Raw genomic sequence first — 23,732 nt, forward strand, 5'->3', positions numbered from 1 at the left:
GAGATGTTTTGTTGTGTGTTGGGGTACATTAAATAGTTTCTATCAAATTTACAAGCTTTGTATCATAGGTTTCTTTGAAGTTTGATATCGTGGTAGTGGGTTTGTACTGAGTTCTTCATTTGTTTTATGAAGGCCATTGTGTTTTTATGTATTAGCTTATTTGATCTAAATGTATACTTATATTGTTCAATTTTTGGATTTAGCCAAACAATGCAACTGTTAAACCTTAGGATTTATTTTTAATTAAAATGCATAAAATTCTTTGTCTTGGCTAGTTGAGGTTGTGCACCTACAAGTTTTGCATTGATATTGAACACTATTTTGTATGGAGTGATAGAAATCATTATCTTTGGCCCCTCCATGATGCCGAGACTAAGAATCACATAATTTTTAAGTGTCTAATATACTATGAATTAATGGGGAGATATTATTGTCTTTAGATGAAAGAAAGAAAGATAGAAATAATTTTAATGTTCATGAGGCTAAGATTACCCTATGGGACAAACCGTTTGATCAATCTGACTTTTGCGATTCTATCATTTTCCTATGTAAGGTGATGATGAGAGCTCCCGACTTCTCAGCGATCCCCTCGCTGAATAAATTATGCCAAGAGCCAGCTGTCAAGATATGCACATATTTGGCCCTGCTGTCTTTGAAGGCATCACACTCTAAAACGAAATGCTTTTTTGTTTCTACGTTCCCAGAAGTGCAAAAGATACACACTCTTTCTTCCGAATCTTCTTTCAGCCTTTTCCAATGCCCGGGTTTGCAACGAAGTTGACGAGAGTTAGTTCTTAATTGAGCAATAAGGATTTTGGCTTTCCACGAAATATTAGCCCCTATGTATGCCTTTTGTATGCTTTTTGATGATGGTCAAAAGTAGGATTGAACTCAATATAAACATTTTTCTTTCTCCCTATCTCTTTACTCCAAATGCATTTGTGAAACTTATCCATAACAAAAGCTTTTATCTCTTTGCTAGTCTTGGGGCACATATTCAAGTAAATATTCCACTTACTCATCCATATGCTGTTTTGCCACATATCTGAATTGGTTTTCCCTATTTAAGAGATTCGAGCTTATCTTCTTTCAGTACCATGATCTGAATTGATTTTCCCTTTTCTTTGCGAGGCTGCTTCTCATAAATGCATATCCATACAACAGATTTATAAAGCTGTTAACTCGAACACATCCTTCTTTCACTCAACCTCTTCCTTTCATCACTTTATAGTTATTGAGAGTGTTAAGTGCCCCATGGAATGTAATGTCCCCACCTTGAGCTTACTTGGATTTTTCCTTAAATTAGTAATTCCACAATATATTTTATCATTTTTTCCAATATATAAGAGTAACTTCATCTAGTCATTCAATAAATTTAGGATTATACAAATAAATACATGGATTAATAGCACATATATTACAAAGAATGATAAACATGTATTTCTACCTATGACCAATCATAGTTTAGTTTGGTAGGAAAGCCTCGAGAGGGCGCCTATAAACTGCTCAACCCAATTAAGCCCAAGAGCGCACAGCTTCCCACTATGACAACTCACCTCTTGGCCCGCAAGAGGCAGGAACTTCCCACTATGAAAATTCCATCCCTTGGGGTGGCCTACTTAGCTTGGGAGAACCGGTAAACTGCAATTCCCTAATGTACTTCCTCCATTCATTCCTTTGATTGATTACAAGATAAGATATACGTACATGTATAAATAATCTAATAAAATATAATCAAGTCACTTATTCATTATATGAATATCCATAATAATATATATTTATGATTTTTGTCTTTTTATAAATAAATATATTCTTATTGATATTATTTCAAACATATATGTATGTATATCAAGCGAATATAAATCTTGCTAACATCATTATTATATATAAATCTATTATTTTTATTCTGATTTGAATATATATATATATACCCAATGTATACCATTAAGAACAAGGATGTTACAGCTTGTAATTTAATAACATTTCTTATTTGATCTGATCGATGGTGACCAATGAATCTTCCTTACCAATAATCTCAGTTTTTTTGGGACCGAACTGCCTTCTCCTTTTGCATTCGATGCCTTTCCTTTGTCATTGTTTTCCCGTTACATAGAACCCAATGGCTGTCTTAAAAGCCACGTCCCTCTAAAAGAGGTGTCTCCTTCTAGTCTGACCGTTGCCTCTTAAACCATTAACTCATTGCATCCTTTGTCTGACGTGTTAAGAGAGATGTCAGCTGTTAGGATGCTAGTGATAACGGATTGCTAGTGTTGACAATAGGAATTAATTAAGAATTAATTCCTTCCAAATATTAATGAATAAACAATTATTAATCAATATATTAATTATCATTATTATCAAGACATTAACTATTATTATCAATAAACAAATAATTAATATTATTATCTATCAAGACATTAATTAAATAAATAAATAATTAATTATGGGGATATGACATGGAAACAACCAATTTATTCATAGAGGGGAGAGATTAGTGAGATGATATTTCTTGCATGTTGCTGCTAGAGTGACTTGAACTTCAACCACACTCAAGGCAGAATGTACCCTTCTCCTTAACCCATTTTCTGGATATAAGCATACATTATTTGTTTTCTATTCTATTGGAGGTTTGTTGGACTTGGATGTTGGGCAAGGTTCAGAGGGAGTACTTAACTTTCTCTTCAGGTTGTCCAGGAAACTTTATTTTGGTTCTACCAGAGGTTCATCAGTCTGGGGTGTGAGTAGAAAGCTCTAGAGGGAGTATTAGATTTCATACTGACATTGTCCAAGCTGCTTCCGTCAGATTTGGATAATTACTATGAGAATTTTCAAATCTTTTTGAGGCTGTTCCATTGTAACAGATAATTTTTTTGGTTCTCGATGTCCAATTCTTATTGGAGACATGTAATAAGGTTTTATTCCTTTCATGGCCTCATGCTTGGTCTTCTTCATCCACACCCTGTTTATTTATGGGGTCCTATCGAATCTTTTTATGTATGGTTTATCACAATTTCATGTACAAGTGCACACAATATTTTTTCAATTCTTTTAGCCATCTCCTTGCTATTAGGGCTGTACATGCTTACCTCTCTACTGTCTGTATATTTTCTATGATCATATTTAATGACTTTAACCAGTATTCTCCAAGTTCAAAATGTAAATGATGTTCAATTTACATTCAATATGCAAGTTATATTCTATTTAATATTATCTTGTTCTATATATTACTGAATTAACATATGAATCTGACTATCTTCTTTTGTGTGGCAGGTGAGAGGAGCATTTGTTATTTTCTATGTCCTTTCTCATGAATGCCATTCGATATATATATATAACAAGCGGGGTACGATCAAGCAATGCCTTGATCGGTCATGACCGATCAAGACATTACTTGATCGTGCCTCTTTGTTAATAACAAACAATGCATATTAATTACCAATGCCAACCGGTATATGTTTATACTTTAACACCCGATGGCTATCGGTGTATGCATAATCTTAACAGCCGATAACTATCGGCGTATGCTTAACCTTAACAGCCGATAACTATCGGTGTAACTTTATCATGCCACCCGATATTAATCGGTGCACATATAACCCGATATCAATCGGTGTTCGATTAATCATTTGTTTATTATCAATTATTTAAATTGATACAAATCGGAATGCATTAGCATGATTTAGTGTAATGTCCCTACTTTGAAATATAATTTAATAATAAATAATAAAAAAATTAAAATACAAAAGAATAAATATAAAAATTAATATTAAAATATAAAAGAATATAATTAAATATTATTTAAATTTGATTAAACCTAATGAAAGGTCAAAAGGCATGAAATGATAAGTTGTGACTCCCTCAAACGTGAGATATAAAAGGGAGAAGAGAAACTCATTTGAGGGGGGGGGAGAATTTGAAAAATGAGAAGTGCAGATCTGATTTAAATAAGAAGTGCAGATCTGATTATGAAAGGTTGTGTCCCTTTCAAAGGGTAGAAATAATGAAGAGTTGCACTCTTTCAAAAGGTGCTAATGGTGAGAGGGTGTGTCTCTTGCCAAAAGGCATGCATGATGAAGAGGTTTGACCTCTCCCTCACATTGAGAGATATAAAAGAAAGGAATAAAAGCATTCAGTAAGAGCACCATCAAGCAGATCAGATCAGAATTGTTATTATTGAGTAATAGGAAGTAACATCCTTGTTCTTGGTGGTATGCATGGGGATATGTTTAATAAGTATGCTTAATATATGAAGCCTGATAATGTTCTTATGCACAACTAATAGTAACATTAATATGGACTGCAATATGTATGACAATCATACTTAATTTCATATATATTCATAATACATGAGAAACTAGTATACTTATAGTCTAAATCATGTTATTACTGTCAGTATTTAAGAAGATGGGAAGGAGATGTTCCAAAGAGGGGCAGTCTAAATCCAAGCAATAGATTAAGTCCGAAGATAGGGTGGGGATCAACGACCCATAAGCCTTGAGGGTATAGACCCAAGATAGGTAAGGGCTTGGATCTGTAAACTTTGAGGGAACCTATTGTATTTGGTCTCCAAGCGCTTTGGTAACATACATAAACCCTTCTCCCTTAAAACTGAAGTAGTAGCAGGGCCTAATAACTATATCAAGAACTATAAATAATGAAATTAATCATCTAATGAGGAAAATAAATAAGAACTTGTTAATAACTAATTGAAGAATATCAATCAATTTTAGTATATTGAAATAGATCGGGTAGGGGACATTACATTTAGTAATCGATGAACATAAACAATGATATAGTATGATTATCGATGTTAAGGATTTGATCGAATTGAATAGGTTAATTATATGCAAATGTAGAATGGCTATCAAATGAAGAATTAATTGCATGAAGGTTTTCATCATAATTATTGATATGATAAATGATTGAATGAGAGACTTCATTTATCTCTCATTCAATCATTTATCTTTACGAAGCTATCATGCATTAACACAAAATAAATACTATTTTCAGGGTTATTAGCCACTTTGCTGTTTATTTAAATATTTATAATCTTAGCCTTACTGGTCAGTGAAAGTGAAAATCTTATTTTGATTTCAAAATTTCTCACACAAGCTATGATTCCTTTTCAGGTAGCTGACAATGCGACTCTATATGGATGCTGCATGGTTGTAGAGGAAGTTGTGCAAAAACCACCAGGTCTAATGGCAATGAATGCTGATGTATCTGTGTTTCACTCACCATTAAGCCGGTTTTTTGTGTCTGCACCTCGTTGTTATTGCATTCTTTCCAAGATGCCATTTTTCAATTTGCATTTTGCAATTTTGAAAAGGTACTTTATTTTTCTGGCTATAACATCTCTCTTATTTTATAGGATCAAATGTTAGTATTTTAGAGCTATATCTATCGATAAAAAATATTCAGTTCAGGAATGAATTTATATTTATATTCCTCTCATTTGTATTTATAGTCTTTTTTGCTATAGGCACTATGGAAATAGTATAGCCACTATGGAAATAGTATGACAGCTTTTATGTTGGATTGGATATAAATAAGCACATCATCCAAAGCCATTTTGCAACTTGGAAGACAACTTTAATTAGACTCATGATTGCAATCTAGTGAAACATCCCTTGTTACAAGCCTTGTAGTGTTTAATGCAAGCTGAAATAAGCACTATACATAAAGTAGGAGAACTCCCACTTAGGATCGTATTTAAGTGAGATTCCTATTGATGAGGAAATTATATAAATATTTTTGGTAAATAGATCACTTTCACATACCACCATTAAAGTCCTTTTCACTTTCAATTTGTTTCCACCTCTTGAGCATGCAAACCTGTCATGTATATCCAATTGGTTCATGAGCTAGATTATCTCTAACACGAAGAAGTCAAATTCAGGTTTCGGTAAAAGTTCTCAAGTTGGTCTCAATTAGAAAAATAATTTGCTCTATAATGCAATTTTGTGATCTGCTCGAGACAGCTTTCCAGTACAATGCATATTAGTTATGAATCATTTATGATCATTTGTGATATAATTTCTTGTTTTTGTCTGAATTTTAATGTGTTTCATGTGCATATTGTATCTGTAGCTGTGGAGGGCACTCAAATTGTGCAGTAACCTATGTGTAGACAGTATGCTAGCTTTGTAAGGTCTTTTTGTTGCATTTCTTTGGGCATTTGTTTGAGTAATTCATTGTGTTAAACGATCAGGATCCTACTAAATACTCATTGATTATAAGTGGATGTTCAGATATGCCCCCTTAGTCAATCATGAGATGTGTTCCGCTTAGTACAATTGATTGAGACGCCTTTGTCAGAATGTTTTACGGTGCTGAAAGGGAGGCCAAAATGATTCAGTCATTAATTTATAGTTCTTATCATGAATGCCCGATGATTATCCACTTAAGACAATTTGTCTATAGTCTCCTTAGGTTAAGTCTTAGATATAAGCACATGTTAATGGCATCTCATACTTTTTTTTCCAGAAATGTTTTTCACATGTACTTTTTGAATAATACTTCTTTGCTAGGAAAGAATTCAGCAATTGTTTTCCAAGCAGTTAGTGATGATTTGTTGTTTAACACTTGAATTTTCTTCTTGTTTGTAATTTTATAAAATATGCTTTTTTGTGTTCCTGACTTTTTAATTTATTTTTACAGTATCTTCTCTCAGGAAAGGTTAGAACGGATAACAGAGAGTATCAGTGAGTTGAGTTTTACATCAGAAGCCAATCACAAAGAAGAAATACATGAATCTAATGATGGATTTGGTCAAGAAGACCATATTGAAGAACCAGTCATGCCTGAAGGGAAGGTGGCAACTCAGGAACAGGTCAAAAGGACCAAGGCCATTGCAAATGTGGGATCTGATTATGATGAAAATTCTGGTTGTGTTGGAAGTGAAAATACAGTTCCTATATATCCAAATGAATCAAAGGAGACTGAACAGGAAAATTTTGGAAATCAGGTTTTACAGCTCAAGACCAAACCAGACGAGTCTGAGCAAATTTGCAGTGAAGAGAAACAAGATCCTCAGGAAGAAATCTTAGGCCAAGGCAGTGTAAATAATGATGCAGCTACCAAGATTATTGTCAATAGAAATGTTCGGCATGGATGCCACGAGATTCAAGGTTCATCTAGTAGGTATGAGACCATCAACACATATTAACCTCACTGATTCATATCACTTTCAAACTAACAGATGAGATAATTTAGTATACAACCACATTTGACACTACAGTAAGGATGCAACCTCATGTCATATGAAAGGCATGATCCTTCTCCATGTTTGGAATCAAATCTGGTTGTGACCATAGTTCCTGTCTTCATTTTATTTCTGTTGCAGAATTGATAATGCTGGTTCGCAAATTTACTGATCATTGCTAGTAATTAAAGAATTACTTTTTTTTTTCATGGACTTAGTTTCTAAGAATGAATACCATAAACTTTTATTTGTCCATGTCAAAATGCTTTTAACTTCTATCTCGAGTAGTTTATGATCAACCCATACCATGTTGCTGAAGCTGTCAATTGTTCACAGTATTCAGATATGTACAAATATTAGTTATGAGGAGCATTTTAGAAGCTTGAGTTTGGATGATGAAGAGGATGAACATGAGGCTTGTTCTTCAGGGAAAGCAGAAACTAATGCTTCTGATAGAATTCTATCTTGGGCAAAGGTACTTTCTGGCTTTCCTATCAGGGTACATCTGTCTTGATATTCTAGAGATCATAAATGGTGTTGACATATGTACTGATCTTTGGCAAGTTCTCTCATAAATAACGTGAAGCTTTTGCAGGCAAATAATCATCATTCTTTGCGGATTGTTTGTGAATACTATCAGCTACCACTTCCTACCCGAGGTTCATCACTTGTTTTCCAACCATTGGAACATTTAGAGCCTTTGAAATTTCATAGGTTTGGTGATGCAGAGTTGAAACCTGCTGGAAGTTTTATAAATTTAAGATATTGCAGAACTAGCTTGGAGCTTGCCGAGGTAAATCTGGTTGCTTTTCAAGACAATTGATTCAAGAGAACTCACTCTTCTTTTCATGCACACTGCTTGGTAGTGTAGACATATTCAGTTTCACATCTTTAAGATTTTTAATATTTTTTATTACCCAGGATAAATTCAAGAGACTTGACATGTTTGATAATTTTGTCTGAAATTGAGCTTCAGGCTCAGGCCACACTTTTTGCAGAAGAGGAGGCTCAAGCTCTATCTGTTTGGACAGTAGCAACAATTTGTGGTGTCCTTCCGCTTGAAAGTGTGAGCTTTCCTTTCATGTAAATGATTCATAATATTATAAGAGAGGAAACATTGAATTAAGTATGTTGCAAATAAACTGGATATGCCAATATAAACAAACAAAAATATTTCCCCTATATTATCAATTTTATAGACAAACAAGTTTATACTAGGGTTAAATCTTTGGAAGAGAAAGATAACTAGTGAAGGAGAGTTTTATAAAATTTAAACATGTTAAAGCAGTCAAAGCATCATAGAAACTATTTCTTGCTTACAAAATTCATATACTTAAAATGTTTTCAAGCTACCAAACGTATTGATTTGATAAAGTTGTGATGGAATTCATAGGGATCTAGTCTAAGGTGCAAAGTAGAACAAGTAAAGCCTTAAAACTTTTTTTTTTGTGTTAATATATATGGCTTGTCGTGGGGATTTATATACCTCGTTCTTTGTTCAATTTTTTTTTTTCCTGAGTTGTATGGAATTGTGATCTTTTACCAGATTCTTTTGTTTGTTAGACTACTATATATTACGTGCTTCTTAATCATCTGTAACTATGCAGGTCCTGGCTATCTTTTCGGCAGCATTGTTGGAGAAACAAATAATTGTTGTCTGTTCAAACTTGGTGAGAAATTCTAAATAATATTTATTGAATGTTTGTGTCATGCTAGAATATGCTGGGCGCCATTGAACTCTTTTAAGGGTTGCGTGCTTTTTTTGTTTCTTCTCTTTCAAAATTATTTGTCTTCTTGGTAATGTTGTGGGGATTTAGATCAAGGTTTCCTCTTTGGATCTGTGTTTTCCAGTATTAAACAGGAGACCGCAACTTATCCAAAATTATTAATTCATGATGTAAGATTTTTTCACGTTCTAAGCCTTGTCTTGAGATGCATCATGATTTCTGAATTGGGGTATATTTAACTTCAAAAGTAGATTGAAATAATTTTCTGGAGCTGGTAATTAGAAAGCTAGATTCTCCTCGGGATGTTTTGGTGTTAGATATATGTGCTAAATATAAAACTGGGTGCCATCCTGAATCTTTTAAGTGGTTTTCCGTCCAGTCTGTTAATACTTTGACAAACTTCAAAACTTTATGATTAGGCTTTAGGCAGTCTTATTACTTTTTCAACAGTGATTTTCTTGTACTTGTATTTTATAATGCACATGAATGATAAGTGGCCAAATTCTGGAAATTACTTATCAATTTTTGTTTAATATGTTTATCAGGGTGTGCTTTCAGCAGTGGTCATGTCAGTGATACCTTTGATTCGACCCTTCCAGTGGCAAAGTCTTCTGCTGCCGGTGCGAAACCTACTCTTCATTATTGGGAACCATTATTACTTTGAGACCTTTGAATTTGGTAGGTCATTGTTTTGAAAGATTTTGATTAATATAATGCTACAGGGTAAACTAATATAATGAAGTGATTGCTTGTAGATGGTTATACGTGTTTATACTGTTTGCAGTTGCAATGGGGTAGATTTTTCTATTCTGAACTTATATGCTTCTCTCTATTTTGCATATTGAGTGTCTTCCAGATTCTGCCAAATAGTATGCTTGAATTCTTGGATGCTCCTGTGCCTTACATAGTGAGTATGAACACCCTTTTCTTCCTTTTCAAAAACTTTGATGATGAATCATGATCACTTTTGTAACTGGAGATGTCTTTGTATTATCGAGTGAATTGAGTCTTATGCAGCTTTTTGTTGCTTGAGAAATATGCATTATTGGCTGACTAGATCATATATTCTAGAAATAGCATCTAGGCTTTTTTTTTGATTTATTATTTTGGGGAGAATACGCCTCTTATTTTACATTATAGAGTAGGAAGATTACATAAAACTAGTACATTAGTGGCTGGGTAAAGTCAATGCTGAGAACCTTTCGCAATATAGATGAGAAGGGCAAACATGTTAATTTTTGCATTGATGCCTATAGAAGTAATATCTTTTGTAGAAATTTGAAATCTAGCTGAATATGAGTGGGACCTTCAACTTCAAAAATGAACAATTCATCTAGGTCAAGTTTAGAGCTAAGTTACTGGTTCAGGTAAAGAAACACTTGTACAACAATTTTTTTTTGGAGGGGTGGGTTTGTTTTGGGTATATCCATACAAAAAACATATAGAAAGCTTAAATATATACACATTTGCAGCCTAAAAACAGGAATTAAGTTCATAATAGCACAATGCATATAATAAACAAAACCACTGAAAATAAAAAATACTACTTCAATGTCAATCTGTTTAACTAGAATGTCATCAAAGAAATTGAAAACACTTATAAAATTGTTCACAATTGATTTTTTTATACTTGAAAAATAGATAATTATAAATAATTCAAATTTTTATTTTGAGATACTTAGGTATGAGTGAATTGTGTTTGGTCAAACTAGAGACTGGATGTATGGTCCATGGTAAGTGATCAATTATTAATAACAAAATCTTTCTTTTTAAGGAATTTGTCATAGACTGACTCTTGGATACCTTTCTGTAGGGGGAAATGCTCAATTGCAGCTTAGAAGAAACTATGTTGTGTAGTAGATTGCTAGTTCACAGTCAGGATCGATTCCCCAAGTTCCCAAAGCATTCATATTGTATGGCCATGTACTTCAATGAAGTTCCCAGCAAAGACATCCGCAGTGGCAACTGGTTGGTTCACATAAAAGAGGGCCTTCATGCTCAGGACTCCATCATTTACCCTTTAATTGCCTACATCTTAATTGTCCCCAAACTCCTCATCGACCTCAAGTGCAATGCATATCTCCCATAGCTGGTCTCTATCATTCCTTGTTAGTATGTTACCATCACGCCATAAATCTCTTTGACGTGCACAACCACAAGCTTTGGGTTGCTCAAAGAATGATGACAAGGCTCTACAAAAAAGAAAAAATTAATTGCAATGTTGCTTTGTATTAAAGTATTTATTTAGTTATTAATGGTCATTTAGTGTAATATTAGTTTATATTAGTTAGAATAGATTGTTTCTATTTTCTACTTTAGTTTACGATTGTTCCTTATAGAAGCAATGTTTCGTAATTGGCTATATGTTCTTCATCATTTAATTAATCAAGTATCCAATTACCATTACGTAAATTTAAAAAAAAAATTCTTTAATTTTTTTTTTGGAAAAATCTTTCAAAGGTTTTTAAGTTTCCAATTTTGTTGAAATTTTTTTTTCGTGAGTTACTGCCTGATAAAATCGCACAAATTTTTTTAGTTGAAAAAACTTGCAGATTTCTTCGATTAAGATGGGGTTTCATCCCTCTGCAAATCGCGTCAGTTTTTTTCAGCAACGCACTAGTTTTTCCTTCTTGTCGGGCTTCTGGGATGTGATTTTTTCTGTGTTGGGTTGCGAGTTGTTTTATGGGTGCAACGTAAGTGGTGATGCTCATCAAATTATCAGTCACTGATGATTAGCTGCCTCAAGTGCCGTTCGGCAAGACAATTGCAAAGATTTGGACTCATTTGAAGTATCTCCATGAAACCTCAGATAAAAGCCGAGTGTTCTTTTTGAAGAACATGCTGTTCTCCATCATGATGGATGAGAAGATGTCTCTGTAGGAGCATCTTACGAAGATAAGGGACATCTGTGATCAACTAGAGGCAATAGGTCGAAAAATGGAGGAGGAAGATATGGTGCTCATAACTCTCAAGAGCCTACTAAAATCTTATGAACATTTTATTGAGACACTCAACTTACTTCAACGAATGTTGCTTTGAAGTTTCCTAATCTTTGCAGCAAGCTTTTGCAGTAGGATAGATGGAAACAATAGTTCGGAAGCAGCGCTAGTTCATCCTCCATTGAACAAGCATTCATTGCCATAGCCTCGGACAAGGGCAAAGGCAAGTCCTAGCAGAAAGGACAAGGCAAACCTTAGGAGAACCCTAAGAAGAATATTCAATGCAATTATTGTCATAAGTATGGCCATATGAAGAAAGATTGCAAGAAATGTCTAGCGTCTGAGCAATCTAGATAGGGATGGTCTCAGTAGAAGGCCCATGTTGCCACGCATTTAGACCAAGAGTCTGTCTTCTACGCATTCATGGCCAAATGCCCATTCGATCATGTGAAATCATATGCCTGGTACATTGACTTTGGTGCCTCTCGACACTTCACACATGGCTGGGATTGGTTTATAGAATACATGCCTTACACGGATTCAGTGATCTTTGGAGGAGGTGATGAGTATACTATTGTCGAAAAGGGCAACGTTCAGATCACATCTGGAGGGAGAAATTTAATATTTCTCAATGTATACTTTGTTTCAGTGATGGAACTCAATTCGCTATCAGTCAGTTAGATCATGCGCCATTCCCTTCAGTTGGATGTCGTCTTTAGTTCGCACAAGTGCAACATTGTTGACAGGGAGACTCGCACTACAGTTGCTGTTGGCGTTGAGGATCATGGTCTTTATAGACTTCTTGATACTGGTGATTCTCAGCAGCACACCATGGCAACCAAAAGTTCTTCCATTAGCAATCTCTGGCATTAGTGGTATGGGCACCTGAATGTCCACTATTTCTCTAAGTTCAGGAGGGTTTGGTTGTTGGGTTACTTGAGATTCAAACTTAGAATCATGGAGTTTGCGGAGCTTGGCAGACTAGAAAGCAACATCGAACTCCGTTTTCAGATGGTGACACTTGGAGAGCATCCAAGGTCTTGCAGTTGGTTCATGCAGATGTCTGTGGACTAATGAAAACTTTGGATCCAAATATTTTCTATTATTTGTTGATGATTTTAGTAGAAGAATGTGGGTGTATTTTGTTAAAAACAAATCAGAGGTGTTTAGCATGTTTTAGAAGTTTAAGGCCTTAGTGGAAAAAGAGTTAGGCTGTCAGATAGTCACTCTTAGGTCAGACAATGGGGGGAATTTTGTTCTTCTGATTTCTCCAACTTCTATGCGACACATGGGATTAAGTGTTAGCTTACCACATCTTACACCCTTCAACAGAATGGTGTTGTTGAGCAGAGAAATTGCACAATCATCGAGATGGCCTGGTCTATGTTGGAGCACAAAAAAGTTCCAAAGAAATTTTGGGCTGAAGCAGTTTACACTGCAGTGTATCTTTTGAACTCATCTCCCACACAGGCTATTAAGAAGATGACTCGAGAGGAAACCTGGTTTGGAAGGAAGCCCAAAATCAGTCATTTGAAGGTCTTTGGCGCTACTGCTTTATGTTTGGATTCCAGATGCCAAGCACACAAAATTGGATTCCAAGAGCCAGAAACTCATGTTCACAGGCTACAATGATAACCACAAAGCTTATCAACTGATTGATGTAGACACTGATCGCCTCATATTCAGTCGTGATGTATTTGATGAAGAATGAGGGCCTTCTCAGCTCTCTTCTCCTGTTTTGAGCCTTGAGGATCAGCCGCTGAAGGGTAAGGATTTGGGTGTTCGTCTTCCCTTAGTTCCACCTGATGGGAAGGAATCAAATGACTAAGACTTTGAAGTTGTGGAATCGCCTAGGCATGACATTGCACCACTCGACTTTCCTCGGGAAAATTTTGATTTGCATCCAAATGACTTTATTCCAAGCACCCTAGATGAAGTTGATCCTCTTGACTTGGATGTTGGTGCTTCTACTCTCCGGCCTAAGTGGTGGGCCAAGACCATTGGTGATCTTCATGATGATGAACTTATTGAGGGTAGATCAACTAGAAGCAAGAGTCAGTAGAAGAACACTGTTAACTTTGCTCCTATGGCCAACATTCACAGTGTGTATGAGCCTCAGACATATTCAGAGGCTAAAAGAATACTTGAGTGGGAACAAGCTATGGAAGTTGAACACCATAGTCTTCTAAAGAACACTTGGGTCTTGTCTGATCTTCCACCTAGGAAAAAACCCATTGGTTGCAAATGGGTATATAATGTCAAGTATAAGGCTGATGGAACCCTTGATAAGTACAAGGCTTGCTTAGTAGCTTTAGGGTTCTCATAGAAAGAGGGCATTGACTATGAGGAGACATTTGCTCCCATAGCCAAAATGAGCACCATTTAGCCTGTCCTTGCTATTTCAGCCTAGTTTGGATGGAAAGTCCATCAAATGGATGTCAACAGTTCATTCCTTAATGGTGAGTTGGTAGAAGAAGTCTATATGATGCAACCTCTTGGTTTCAAGGTTGTCGGTAAAGAACACCAGGTATGTAGACTGGTAAAAGAACTCTATGGCTTCAAATAGGCTCCTCGAGCATGGTACATCAAAATTGATAAGTACCTAGTTGATCAAAGCTTTCAGAGGAGTCCTTTCGATCCCAATTTGTATGTCAAGAATATTGGTGGTGATGCCCTTCTTGTTATCTATGTTGATGACCTGATCATCACTAGTAGTGCAACACATTTGATCGAGCAGCTCAAACAAAATTTGTGTTAGTCCTTTGATATGGCAGACTAGGGACTCCTGCATTATTGTCTCGATGTAGAGGTTTGGCAGACAGATGACCACATTTTTATTTCTCAGTCAATGTATGCCAAAAGTCTACTAGACAAGTTTCAGATGCACGATTGCAAACTTGCATCTACACCTATGGAGAAAGGTCTGAAACTATTAGCCAAATCAGATTCACTTGTGGTGAATGAATTAGCGTTTAGGCAACTAGAAGGCAGCCTCATCTATCTCACCGCCACTAGACTTGACCTCAGTTATGATGTGAGCTACATATCTCACTTCATGACAACCCCTAAAGATGAACATTGGGTTGTAGCGAAGTGTGTGCTGAGATATGTGAAGGGTACTCCTGACTTTGGCATTCTGTATAGTAGAAGCAAAGATCCTAGACTCATTGGTTTTACAGACTCAGTTTGGGTAGATTTTATTGATGACAAAAAGTCTATTTTTGGTATGTCTTCAATTTGGGCACAGGTGCAGTCACATGGACCAACAAGAAGCAGCAGGCAGTAGCTCTTTCCTCGACCATAGCAGAATAGCAAGGAACTATTAAAGTAGCTTGTGTGGTAGTTTGGCTTTGAAGGATGCTTTCTGACACACAAATGTCTCAAGTAGGTCCTTCTGCGTTGCTCTGTGATAATCAAGGGGTGCTGAAATTTGCCAAAAAATTAGTCTTCCATGAGTGGACCAAGCATGTTGAGCTTCATTGTCATTTCATCCGTAAGCTTGTAGAAGATGAATCTGTTCAGTTGTAGTATGTTCCAATTGAGGATCGGACTGTAGACATCCTCACCAAGTGTTTGGGCCTGGCCAAATTTGTAAAATTTAGAGGGTAACTTGGTGTAGTTGATAGGATGACCATTAAGGGAGGGTATTAAAGTATTTATTTAGTTATTAATGTTCATTAATATATTATTAATTTATTTTAGTTAGAATAGATTGTTTCTATTTTCTGGTTTAGCTTACGATTGTTCCTTATGGAAATATTGTCTTGTAATTGGCTATATGTACTTCATCATTTAATTAATCAAGTATCCAATTACCATTACACTTTGATTGAGAAAATGGAAGGCCAAATTAGAGATAAACACAAGAAAATCACTGACTACAACTATAAAATCTTAGCATGGTTGATGCTCTTGAATGTTTTCTTTTCTGAACTGGGTTTTTTTTTTGCCTGACTCAAGATGGCTCCATTGGGGATCTATACTAGGTTTGAACTGGAACTAGATCTAGAGTTTCTTTGAGCAAGGTTGTCATCTGCAAAAGTTTCCTTACACTAAACTAGCATCATTAATGAAAGAAAACTCTTGTAGGAAAGAAGAAAGAAAGAACTTACATTAGTATAATATATTGGAAAGAAAGAACTTATATTAATCTCGTCGAGGACCAATTTGATCAGAGGGATTCAAACCACAAGTTGCATGCTAATCAAGAGTGCTTCAATGACTCTGAACAACCAAAAAGAAAAAAAATTCAAAATTAAATTTAGATCGTTATTTGCAAACAAAAAGATCATAATAAGGAAGGTATGAATCTGAGACAAATTATATACAAAATCCATGCATTACAAAAGAATCGTGTAGAAGGAAGATTCCATGCTAATAGTAGAACCGTTGATAGAGCCAAGACAAGAAAACTGACAAAGAATAAGCCTCTAATATGCACAAAAGTTGAGAGCACAAGAGATATTTACGTTCTTGTTGATCCCTAAGGGCCATTATAGAATCTTATGACATCCTTTGGGGAATAACCTTTCTTATAGGCTTATCTAATGAACAACTGTGGAAGGAAGTCAGTCATTCCTTCTAGTACTGCTACCAATATTTATGATTAAGAATCCTTTATTTAGATAGAAGCACTACTACCTGTCTGCCCAGGTAGATCAGATTGTGCATAATGAAAAATGGTTGATTGTCATCATTGAGAATGACAATAAGATATTTGAGGTGCCCCATTGGTTGTTTGCGTCATGGTATGTTGTTCCAGATATCTTTTGCTATTTGCGCTAGTCACTACAATTGCTAATTATCACTTGACATATTCAATGGAGAATTAAGCTAGTCTAAGGTAGTGATGAATATGGTTTCCCTAGAAGTCTAGTGAAGAGTGGCATTCAAAATTAATTAACATCTCAAAGCTAGAGGGCCCAACACATTTAATCTGAATAATGAAAAAGGGAACAAGTAACCCTTGTAATTCCAAATGCAAGCTGTGATATTTTCCTTGGAACTCATATAAATGGGTCAACTATGTAGATGTTTCATTGAAAGAACAAAGTTAATAAGTTTATTGCCCTATGGAATGGTGCAATTTTTTATGATTTATAGCTGGTGGGAGTGTTCTCTAAATTGCCCATGGAGGTAGGATCCTTAGGCCATATGGCCAAATACACAGAAAGAAGTCAAGTTGTAAAATGGAGCCAATATATTGTTTGACAACTTTTTGAATTTCCATTTTGAGATGGTGAGAGTGGGTGCCTAAGGGGTAATTGGTGGTAGGGATCTAGTAATGGAGACGCTGGTACACTAAAAAGAAAACAATTGTTGAAGTACCAATGATGTCATTTGCGAAGGAAACTCAAGGAGTCAACCCTCTCTAAGGAACGAAGGGCTAAATCCAAATTATCTCCCAAACTGAAGTTGAACCACCAAGGGACCAAAGTCCATGGAGAAAGAAAAAATGCTTTCTTACACTCTCAAGGTGAAGAGATTTGCAATTAAATCTAGCCTAGACAATGCTATGAGGGGATGCCCTTTACAGTACTGTATGAAGGAGTATGATAGCCCCCACTCTACAAATGCATGCCCAATCAAGAAGCTCTATATTTTATCACCAAACTGTGACCCGTAGAAATCAATGGGTTTAATGATTATGCCAAAGAGACATCTTTGAGGGAATGTCCTGGAAATGTATTTGAAACAATTACTGCTTCAAAACAGAGAGGGAGGCATATCCTTCACAAAGAACCAGGCTTCAAGTTGGTGGGACCTATAAAATATGAACATAATTCCCAAGTAGGTGTTCATTACTGTGACTTCCACTTGCTCATTTTTGTAAATTGCCTCAAGCATTAGATGTCATTATTCCCAACATTCACATTCATGATTTATGGTCTAATTTACATTATGCCTTTGTCTAATAACTGGTGTGCTTGGATGAACTTTTATATTGCATATCTAACATTGTCCTTAGTACATATCTGTGGCAAACTAGCTCTAAGTGCGATTTGTAATGTACTTTAGCTGCTTTTCATTTGTTTGTCTTTTTCCTTAAATGGAATATCTTGGTTGATATGTTGACTGTCCTTCTGCCGCTATTTGTTAGTCATTTGATTTGCGTTGTATGGTAGCAACATTTATTTCAGTGTGACATCTATGCTCTTTTGTTTGCTTGCTGGTCTTTTTTGTTCTCTCAGTCTTTTGAATTAAGGATACTTCCACTAGAGGGGAAAATCCATTTGACCTTAAGCCCTAGCAAATCATTTGCATTCATTCTCCAAAGCTGAACTTCCTCTTTCACTTATTGCATTCGCCTTCTAATGTACTGCCTGTCTATCTGCATCCCTTAATGTTAGTCTCATGGTAAACTTGCCAAAGATAAAAAGTCGTTTTTTATATGAATTCAAAGATTATCTCGTCTTTTATAAGTAGTTTTTTAATTTATTTTTAATGGATGTTCTGACTTCTGACCTTTTAACTTGTTTGTTGGCATGTGCTGTTTTCTTTTTCCTCTAGAATAGTATGAATGTGTCCCTGCTAGAACTCTCTTTCCAGCTCTAGATATCACATCACCCTAACTCCCACCAAATTATGAGTAGAACTTGCAGTCTCTTCCCATAGTCTTAAATTGTATTGAAAATTTGTTTTTCCTACTATTTATGATTTCAAATATATGACTGCAAACTTAAATAGAGGTAATGAATGCAAGACTCTCATTCAGGGCCATGCTAGCACATGGACAACTAGAGGATGAAATAGATAGGGCACCAAAAATGTAAATACCTAATATGAATGGATAAATAGTGCTTGGAAAAGCTTGAGACATAAAAATAAGAAAGTACATACTACATATGTCCTATTTATAAAGCACAAAGTACTTTTCCACAAGTACGAACAATTCATACAGATAAAGGAAATAAGAATTTTGAGATGCAATTTGTATGGCCCCCCAAGTGGCCTTTGTGTCCACCAAGAGCCTCGTTACATGGTAGAGTGCTTTTACAATTAACACTAAAAAATATACATATAAGACAAAGTAATAAAGACACAATTGTTGGGGACAACCTACGACACAACTATACCACAATTAATGCTAAGGTTCATTATTAGTTTCAATCCCTTAACCCCTATGAGAAAGACCAAATGCAGTGAGTGCAATGTGGACTATTCAAGCTTGATAGATGTTAAGGAATCAAGTAAAATCTTATCTAAGATGTATAAATACAGGTAATGATCTAATAATAAAGTATGGTATAAGATAAGTGGATCTTTTTTGCATTTGATAGTGGGACATTGAGGCAGGTGATTGCATGAATGTTTGTCCTCCTTTTGATTGTCTTATTAGTTGTTTCAGGTGACACTTGTTAGTATCCCTGGAAAAAATCTTAGTTTGTTACTGATGAATGGAAATTCTATTTTAGGCTGGTGTGAAGAACAGATCTCCAGAAGTACGATCCAAGATACCGAATGTTATTTTGGTCGATGTAAACAGAAATCAGGTAAGCATTATTCTTTTCTTTTCCCATCATGACACAATCTAGCTTGGATGTCTGTTGTGTCTGCGCCTTTTTTCTTTGGATCAATTGCATGCAATTTTACATATACACTGTATCAATTTAACATAAAAAATAAGTGTTCCTATCTTCTAAGTCTTTGGAATAAAGGCAGCATTGGATGGAGTTTAGCATGTTTCTAAATTTTGGCTTCATGGTGATCGGCTAAGAGTGTCGACCAAACTTCCAACCAAATTTTGAGTTCAATATCTTACTCCTGTTTTGATTTCTATGCAAAAATAGCATTTTCCTCTCAAAATAGAATGTTTAATATGTGATGATAGACTATAAAAAAGAAGCCAAGATTAAATTGGTAGAATTTCGTTTATTAGTCAGGGTTGTACTCCTATACATGAAGGTTTAATTTGTATGATAGGATTGTGCTGAAAATGCAATAGAACAAGTTAATGATTATAAATCAAGGTTGCAAAAGATTGCATCAAAGCAAGATCTAGTGTTTGCCTTGCTGCTATGTCTCATGACATCATTGATTTTAATGTTCTGATTGAAGGTCTACAACTAATTGGGAGAATTCAACCTGCTAATTACAGACACTACATTGGAAATTAGTACTCATTTTTGTGAATAGGATTTGTTGTACCATCAACTATAAAATTTTACTGGAACCAAAATAAAGTTGAATCAATATTAGAATCTGGAGGTCTCAAATGTATCTTCCTTCATCATATGGCATCAACCAAACTTTTCTATATTTTTTACATTTTTACATTGCTTAAATTTTACTTTCTTGAGTTCACTTCTGAAGTGTTCTCCTCAAGCCACCAGCCTTTTGACCTATAATTTAAATCATTTGAAGTCTGAGCTGATCTTGTTGTTGGAAGGTGAAATTCAGGTGTTAGAAACTAACTGATGCAGATTAGAGATAAGGCAACCCCTTTTGTCTACTCGTTTTGTTTGAATCTTCTCTAAATTAATCAAAGTCCTTTTTCCAAAGTCTCAACATTAAAACTTAGTCATACATATCAATATAAAATTTATTTTGATGGCTTTGACGCCAGGCAGGAGATACTGAAGTTCAAAGCTATTATAAGAAGAATCTCATAAGAAATAAAAACATTATTGCATATTTTGGGGTTTCAGGATTCCTTTTCTTCTCTTGAATTTGTTGTATTTATCCTGCAGAATGACCAATACCTCTTGCAATCTAGGAGATAAGGTCCTAATTCCTTGAATCAAGGAGATAATGAATTGTATGTCAGATGAATTCACAATATATACTGCTAGCATGGTCAAGATAGGAACTCTGCATTTCTAGTTCTGGAGGTTTTGTGATTTTAGGAATGAATGCCTATCCTATGCGTTTCCTGTTTTTTTTCCTTAATCATACTAGCCTAATATTGTTCGCCGATAAACACACTTTGAAGGTTTCTTCTTGATGGCATCACGTAAGTCATAAACATCAGAAAAGTGAGGTAAAAAATCAAACCTATTCATCTTGTGAATAATATTATAATGCCAAAGTCAATGCATATAATCTCTTCAAAAAATCAACAAATTACTTATACACACTTGGAAATTGAACATACACTTTTAATTTTTAAATGAGTACTCTGTGCAGAAGGATCTCAATGATTGTCACTAAAATATACACATGAAACTTAACAGTCAAAGTGAGAAAATCAGTATTGGAAGAACTGCATGTTGGATGTTCCTATTGAAGATCTATTGTTTTTCTATATTTGTGACTTTTATTGAGGGAGGGACAATTGGCAAACTGCCCTGACAAACTTGTAAATTAATGAAGCATTAACTTGTTAACTCCCATAACCCTTACGACAATAAATCTGATTCAATATAACCCTACAACCACATACTTGAACCATACGAGTAAGGTAGTTTGTTGATTACAAGGTTGTCAATATTAGTTATTTAGCACAAAGTTTTCATTTATTACACTTCTTGAGGGTTTTTAAGGATAACTTAAAAATTACGAAAGTTGGCTATCTCCAAAGATCACACAGGTGGTGATCCTAAATGGTGATGGAAATAGAAACCATGGTAATGTTATGACTGAGTTTCTTTATTAAGTCTGAGTTCATTGCAAAAGTTGTGTTACTGAGTATTCACCAAGTTCGATTCTGAACACTATGAAATCAACATAGTGGAGCAGCAGAAAGTTAATACGTTTTAGTCAACTGCCTATCATGCTTTGAGAAGGAAAGGAATGGTGTGTTTCCTTATCTGTAACTGATATAATATTTGAATTTTAAAACCAACTCTTGGTTGGGAATCCATTCATTGTTGTTTTATCTTGAATATTAGGATACCCACTTTGCAGGTCATTTGTAAGGGATTTTTTATATCTGGATCCAATTCTTATCTCAGTCCCACTGAAAAATCAGGTGAAGACACCCTCGATACCACAACTGCCCCAGCAACGAGAGTTATTGTCGGCATTGGTTCCTTATCATGAAAGGCTTGTTTCTGAAAGTTATCTAGCAAATAAAAGGCCTGTTCATGAGTACACAAATGAACAGGTGTGTGAATATTGTCCTATGTAATTTTAGAGTGATTGCATAGAAAAATCGAATTATCTAGGATCTTATCACAATAAACTGTACTAATCAACTAACCAACCTGACATGTTAAAGGCATTCTTTCTTATCTATACAGGCTCAGGCAGCAGAAGGCTTTCTAGCAGTCGTGAGAAGCTACTTAGAGTCTTTGTGCAGTAATTTACGTGCTCATACCATCACAAATGTACAGTCCAATGATGACAAGGTTGGTATTGAAGTTCCAAACTATTCTTATATATTAATGAAAGGTAATAGGCATTTCCATGAGCACATTGAATTCATTATGGTTGAGATACTGCTTTTCCAAACAAAAGGCCAATTTTATTTTCATGTTTTTGAAGTGTTTTTAGTTGTGTTTTTTTTTATGTCTGACACACCTTTATAGAAATTGCATCACAAACTACCATGACATACTGTTGGTTTTACATTTCATAAATTAGTTTTTACAATTCTAATGCAATCTTTCCTTCTACGTTGCTTTCACATAAGGTGGCACTATTTTAAGTTCATCACATTGCAGTATTAAAGACTCATGGTGGTCTTTGAAGGCATGGTGGTGTCCATACTTACAGTTTAGGATTCTCTTTTGTTTACTTTTATCTCAAGCTTCCAAGTTCTGCCTTTTAGAGATTTTGAAATCAACAATTTTATATTTAAGAAAATATATACTGCTCCATTTTTATGATCTGCCCTACATATTGCTGCTTGCAGAAAGAAGAGACATAGAAGAGAAAGGGCTTCTTGGAATGAAGATGTTTTTTAGGGAAAGATAGTGTTGGGGTCAACATCCCTAATGCCCTTATTTTTTTTAATTCACATCCTTTTTCCTAGATATCTATCTTTTTTTCTTTCATGCCATGGGAGACTTTTACCATAATCAGTAAATGTTAGTAAACTGGTTTCTGACTACCAAAAAAGGTTTCCCTAAATGGAGGACACATTTCTGTTGTCCCTGCATCATCATATTTTTAGATTTAAACAATTATGGCTTGGATCCCTGATTCTATGAGTTGCAGACAAAATGCAAGTTAGGATTACCAAACTTGGAGATAACCAGTATTATTGGTCTCAAAGAAAGAATATGGATTGACACTGACATATTTCTTCTTAGCTCATTACTTGCAGTTGTAAAAGGATATACTTCGATATTGCCACTAAATAATAGCACCAGTGGTTTAATTAATAGAAGAATATCTTAGTTAGCTAGAACTGTAATTTTGATAGATAGTAGTGTCAAGGAGTAGCATTTATGGTCTGTTGGAAATCTGACAGTTAAACCTAGGCTGCATAATCTGTATTGTAATAACTTAGTGAAATGACTTGTACCATTTAGGATTGTACTAGACAGTTGCTGATTTGCAGGAGTTTGAGGCATGAAGTCTCACTTCTATGATTCTTTTTTTTCGATTTCCTATGTATGTGTATCATGTCTAGAGAATAGATTGTCATGGAATGGCATCTGATACATTTACTAAAGGTAGATCTTATTTATGTACTATTTTTCAAGCATTTTGTGTCCTAAGTGCTAGGTGATGAACGCATTTGGAATTTCAATGTCATATGTTCCTATATTATATAAAATTATTGGAGTGTTAGTGTTCATGAGAAGTTTCTCTCCTACATTAGTGTATTGTTGCTTAGATTAAATATGTGTAGTCTAGATATATATTCATAAACAAATAGGATGGTAGTTTGACTTGACAAAGGCCACTAGGTAGGAGGGAAGAATTAGCTAAGGACCCCAATGCAGTCTAGGATACAACCAAAGATGATTTCGC

At 35.1% G+C, this 23,732-nt stretch overlaps 1 protein-coding gene across 7 annotated transcripts in view; it reads left to right on the forward strand.

The window, feature by feature from the left end:
• Positions 1–23,732, forward strand: part of LOC131049560 (uncharacterized) — a 234,492-nt gene that overhangs the window by 143,597 nt on the left and 67,163 nt on the right. For 4 of the 7 annotated variants that reach the window (XR_009106806.2, XM_057983861.2, XM_057983651.2 and 1 more), the window contains 11 exons: positions 5,130–5,329; positions 6,661–7,143; positions 7,541–7,679; positions 7,800–7,997; positions 8,181–8,270; positions 8,812–8,874; positions 9,477–9,551; positions 9,788–9,838; positions 19,286–19,363; positions 21,781–21,915; positions 22,052–22,159. Coding sequence is in view for 4 of the 7 variants with exons in the window: in XM_057983861.2 (XP_057839844.2) it covers positions 5,130–5,329; positions 6,661–7,143; positions 7,541–7,679; positions 7,800–7,997; positions 8,181–8,270; positions 8,812–8,874; positions 9,477–9,551; positions 9,788–9,838; positions 19,286–19,363; positions 21,781–21,915; positions 22,052–22,159 (1,620 nt within the window). In the remaining 3 variants the exon portion in view is untranslated. Of the gene's footprint in view, positions 1–5,129; positions 5,330–6,660; positions 7,144–7,540; positions 7,680–7,799; positions 7,998–8,180; positions 8,271–8,811; positions 8,875–9,476; positions 9,610–9,787; positions 9,839–19,285; positions 19,364–21,780; positions 21,916–22,051; positions 22,160–23,732 lie in introns of those variants that run through there. The other 3 variants (XR_009106811.2, XR_009106815.2, XM_057983767.2) reach the window with 3 other exon arrangements.

Source organism: Cryptomeria japonica, chromosome 2 (assembly GCF_030272615.1).
Source record: "Cryptomeria japonica chromosome 2, Sugi_1.0, whole genome shotgun sequence".
In the NCBI taxonomy this organism is placed as follows: domain Eukaryota; kingdom Viridiplantae; phylum Streptophyta; class Pinopsida; order Cupressales; family Cupressaceae; genus Cryptomeria; species Cryptomeria japonica.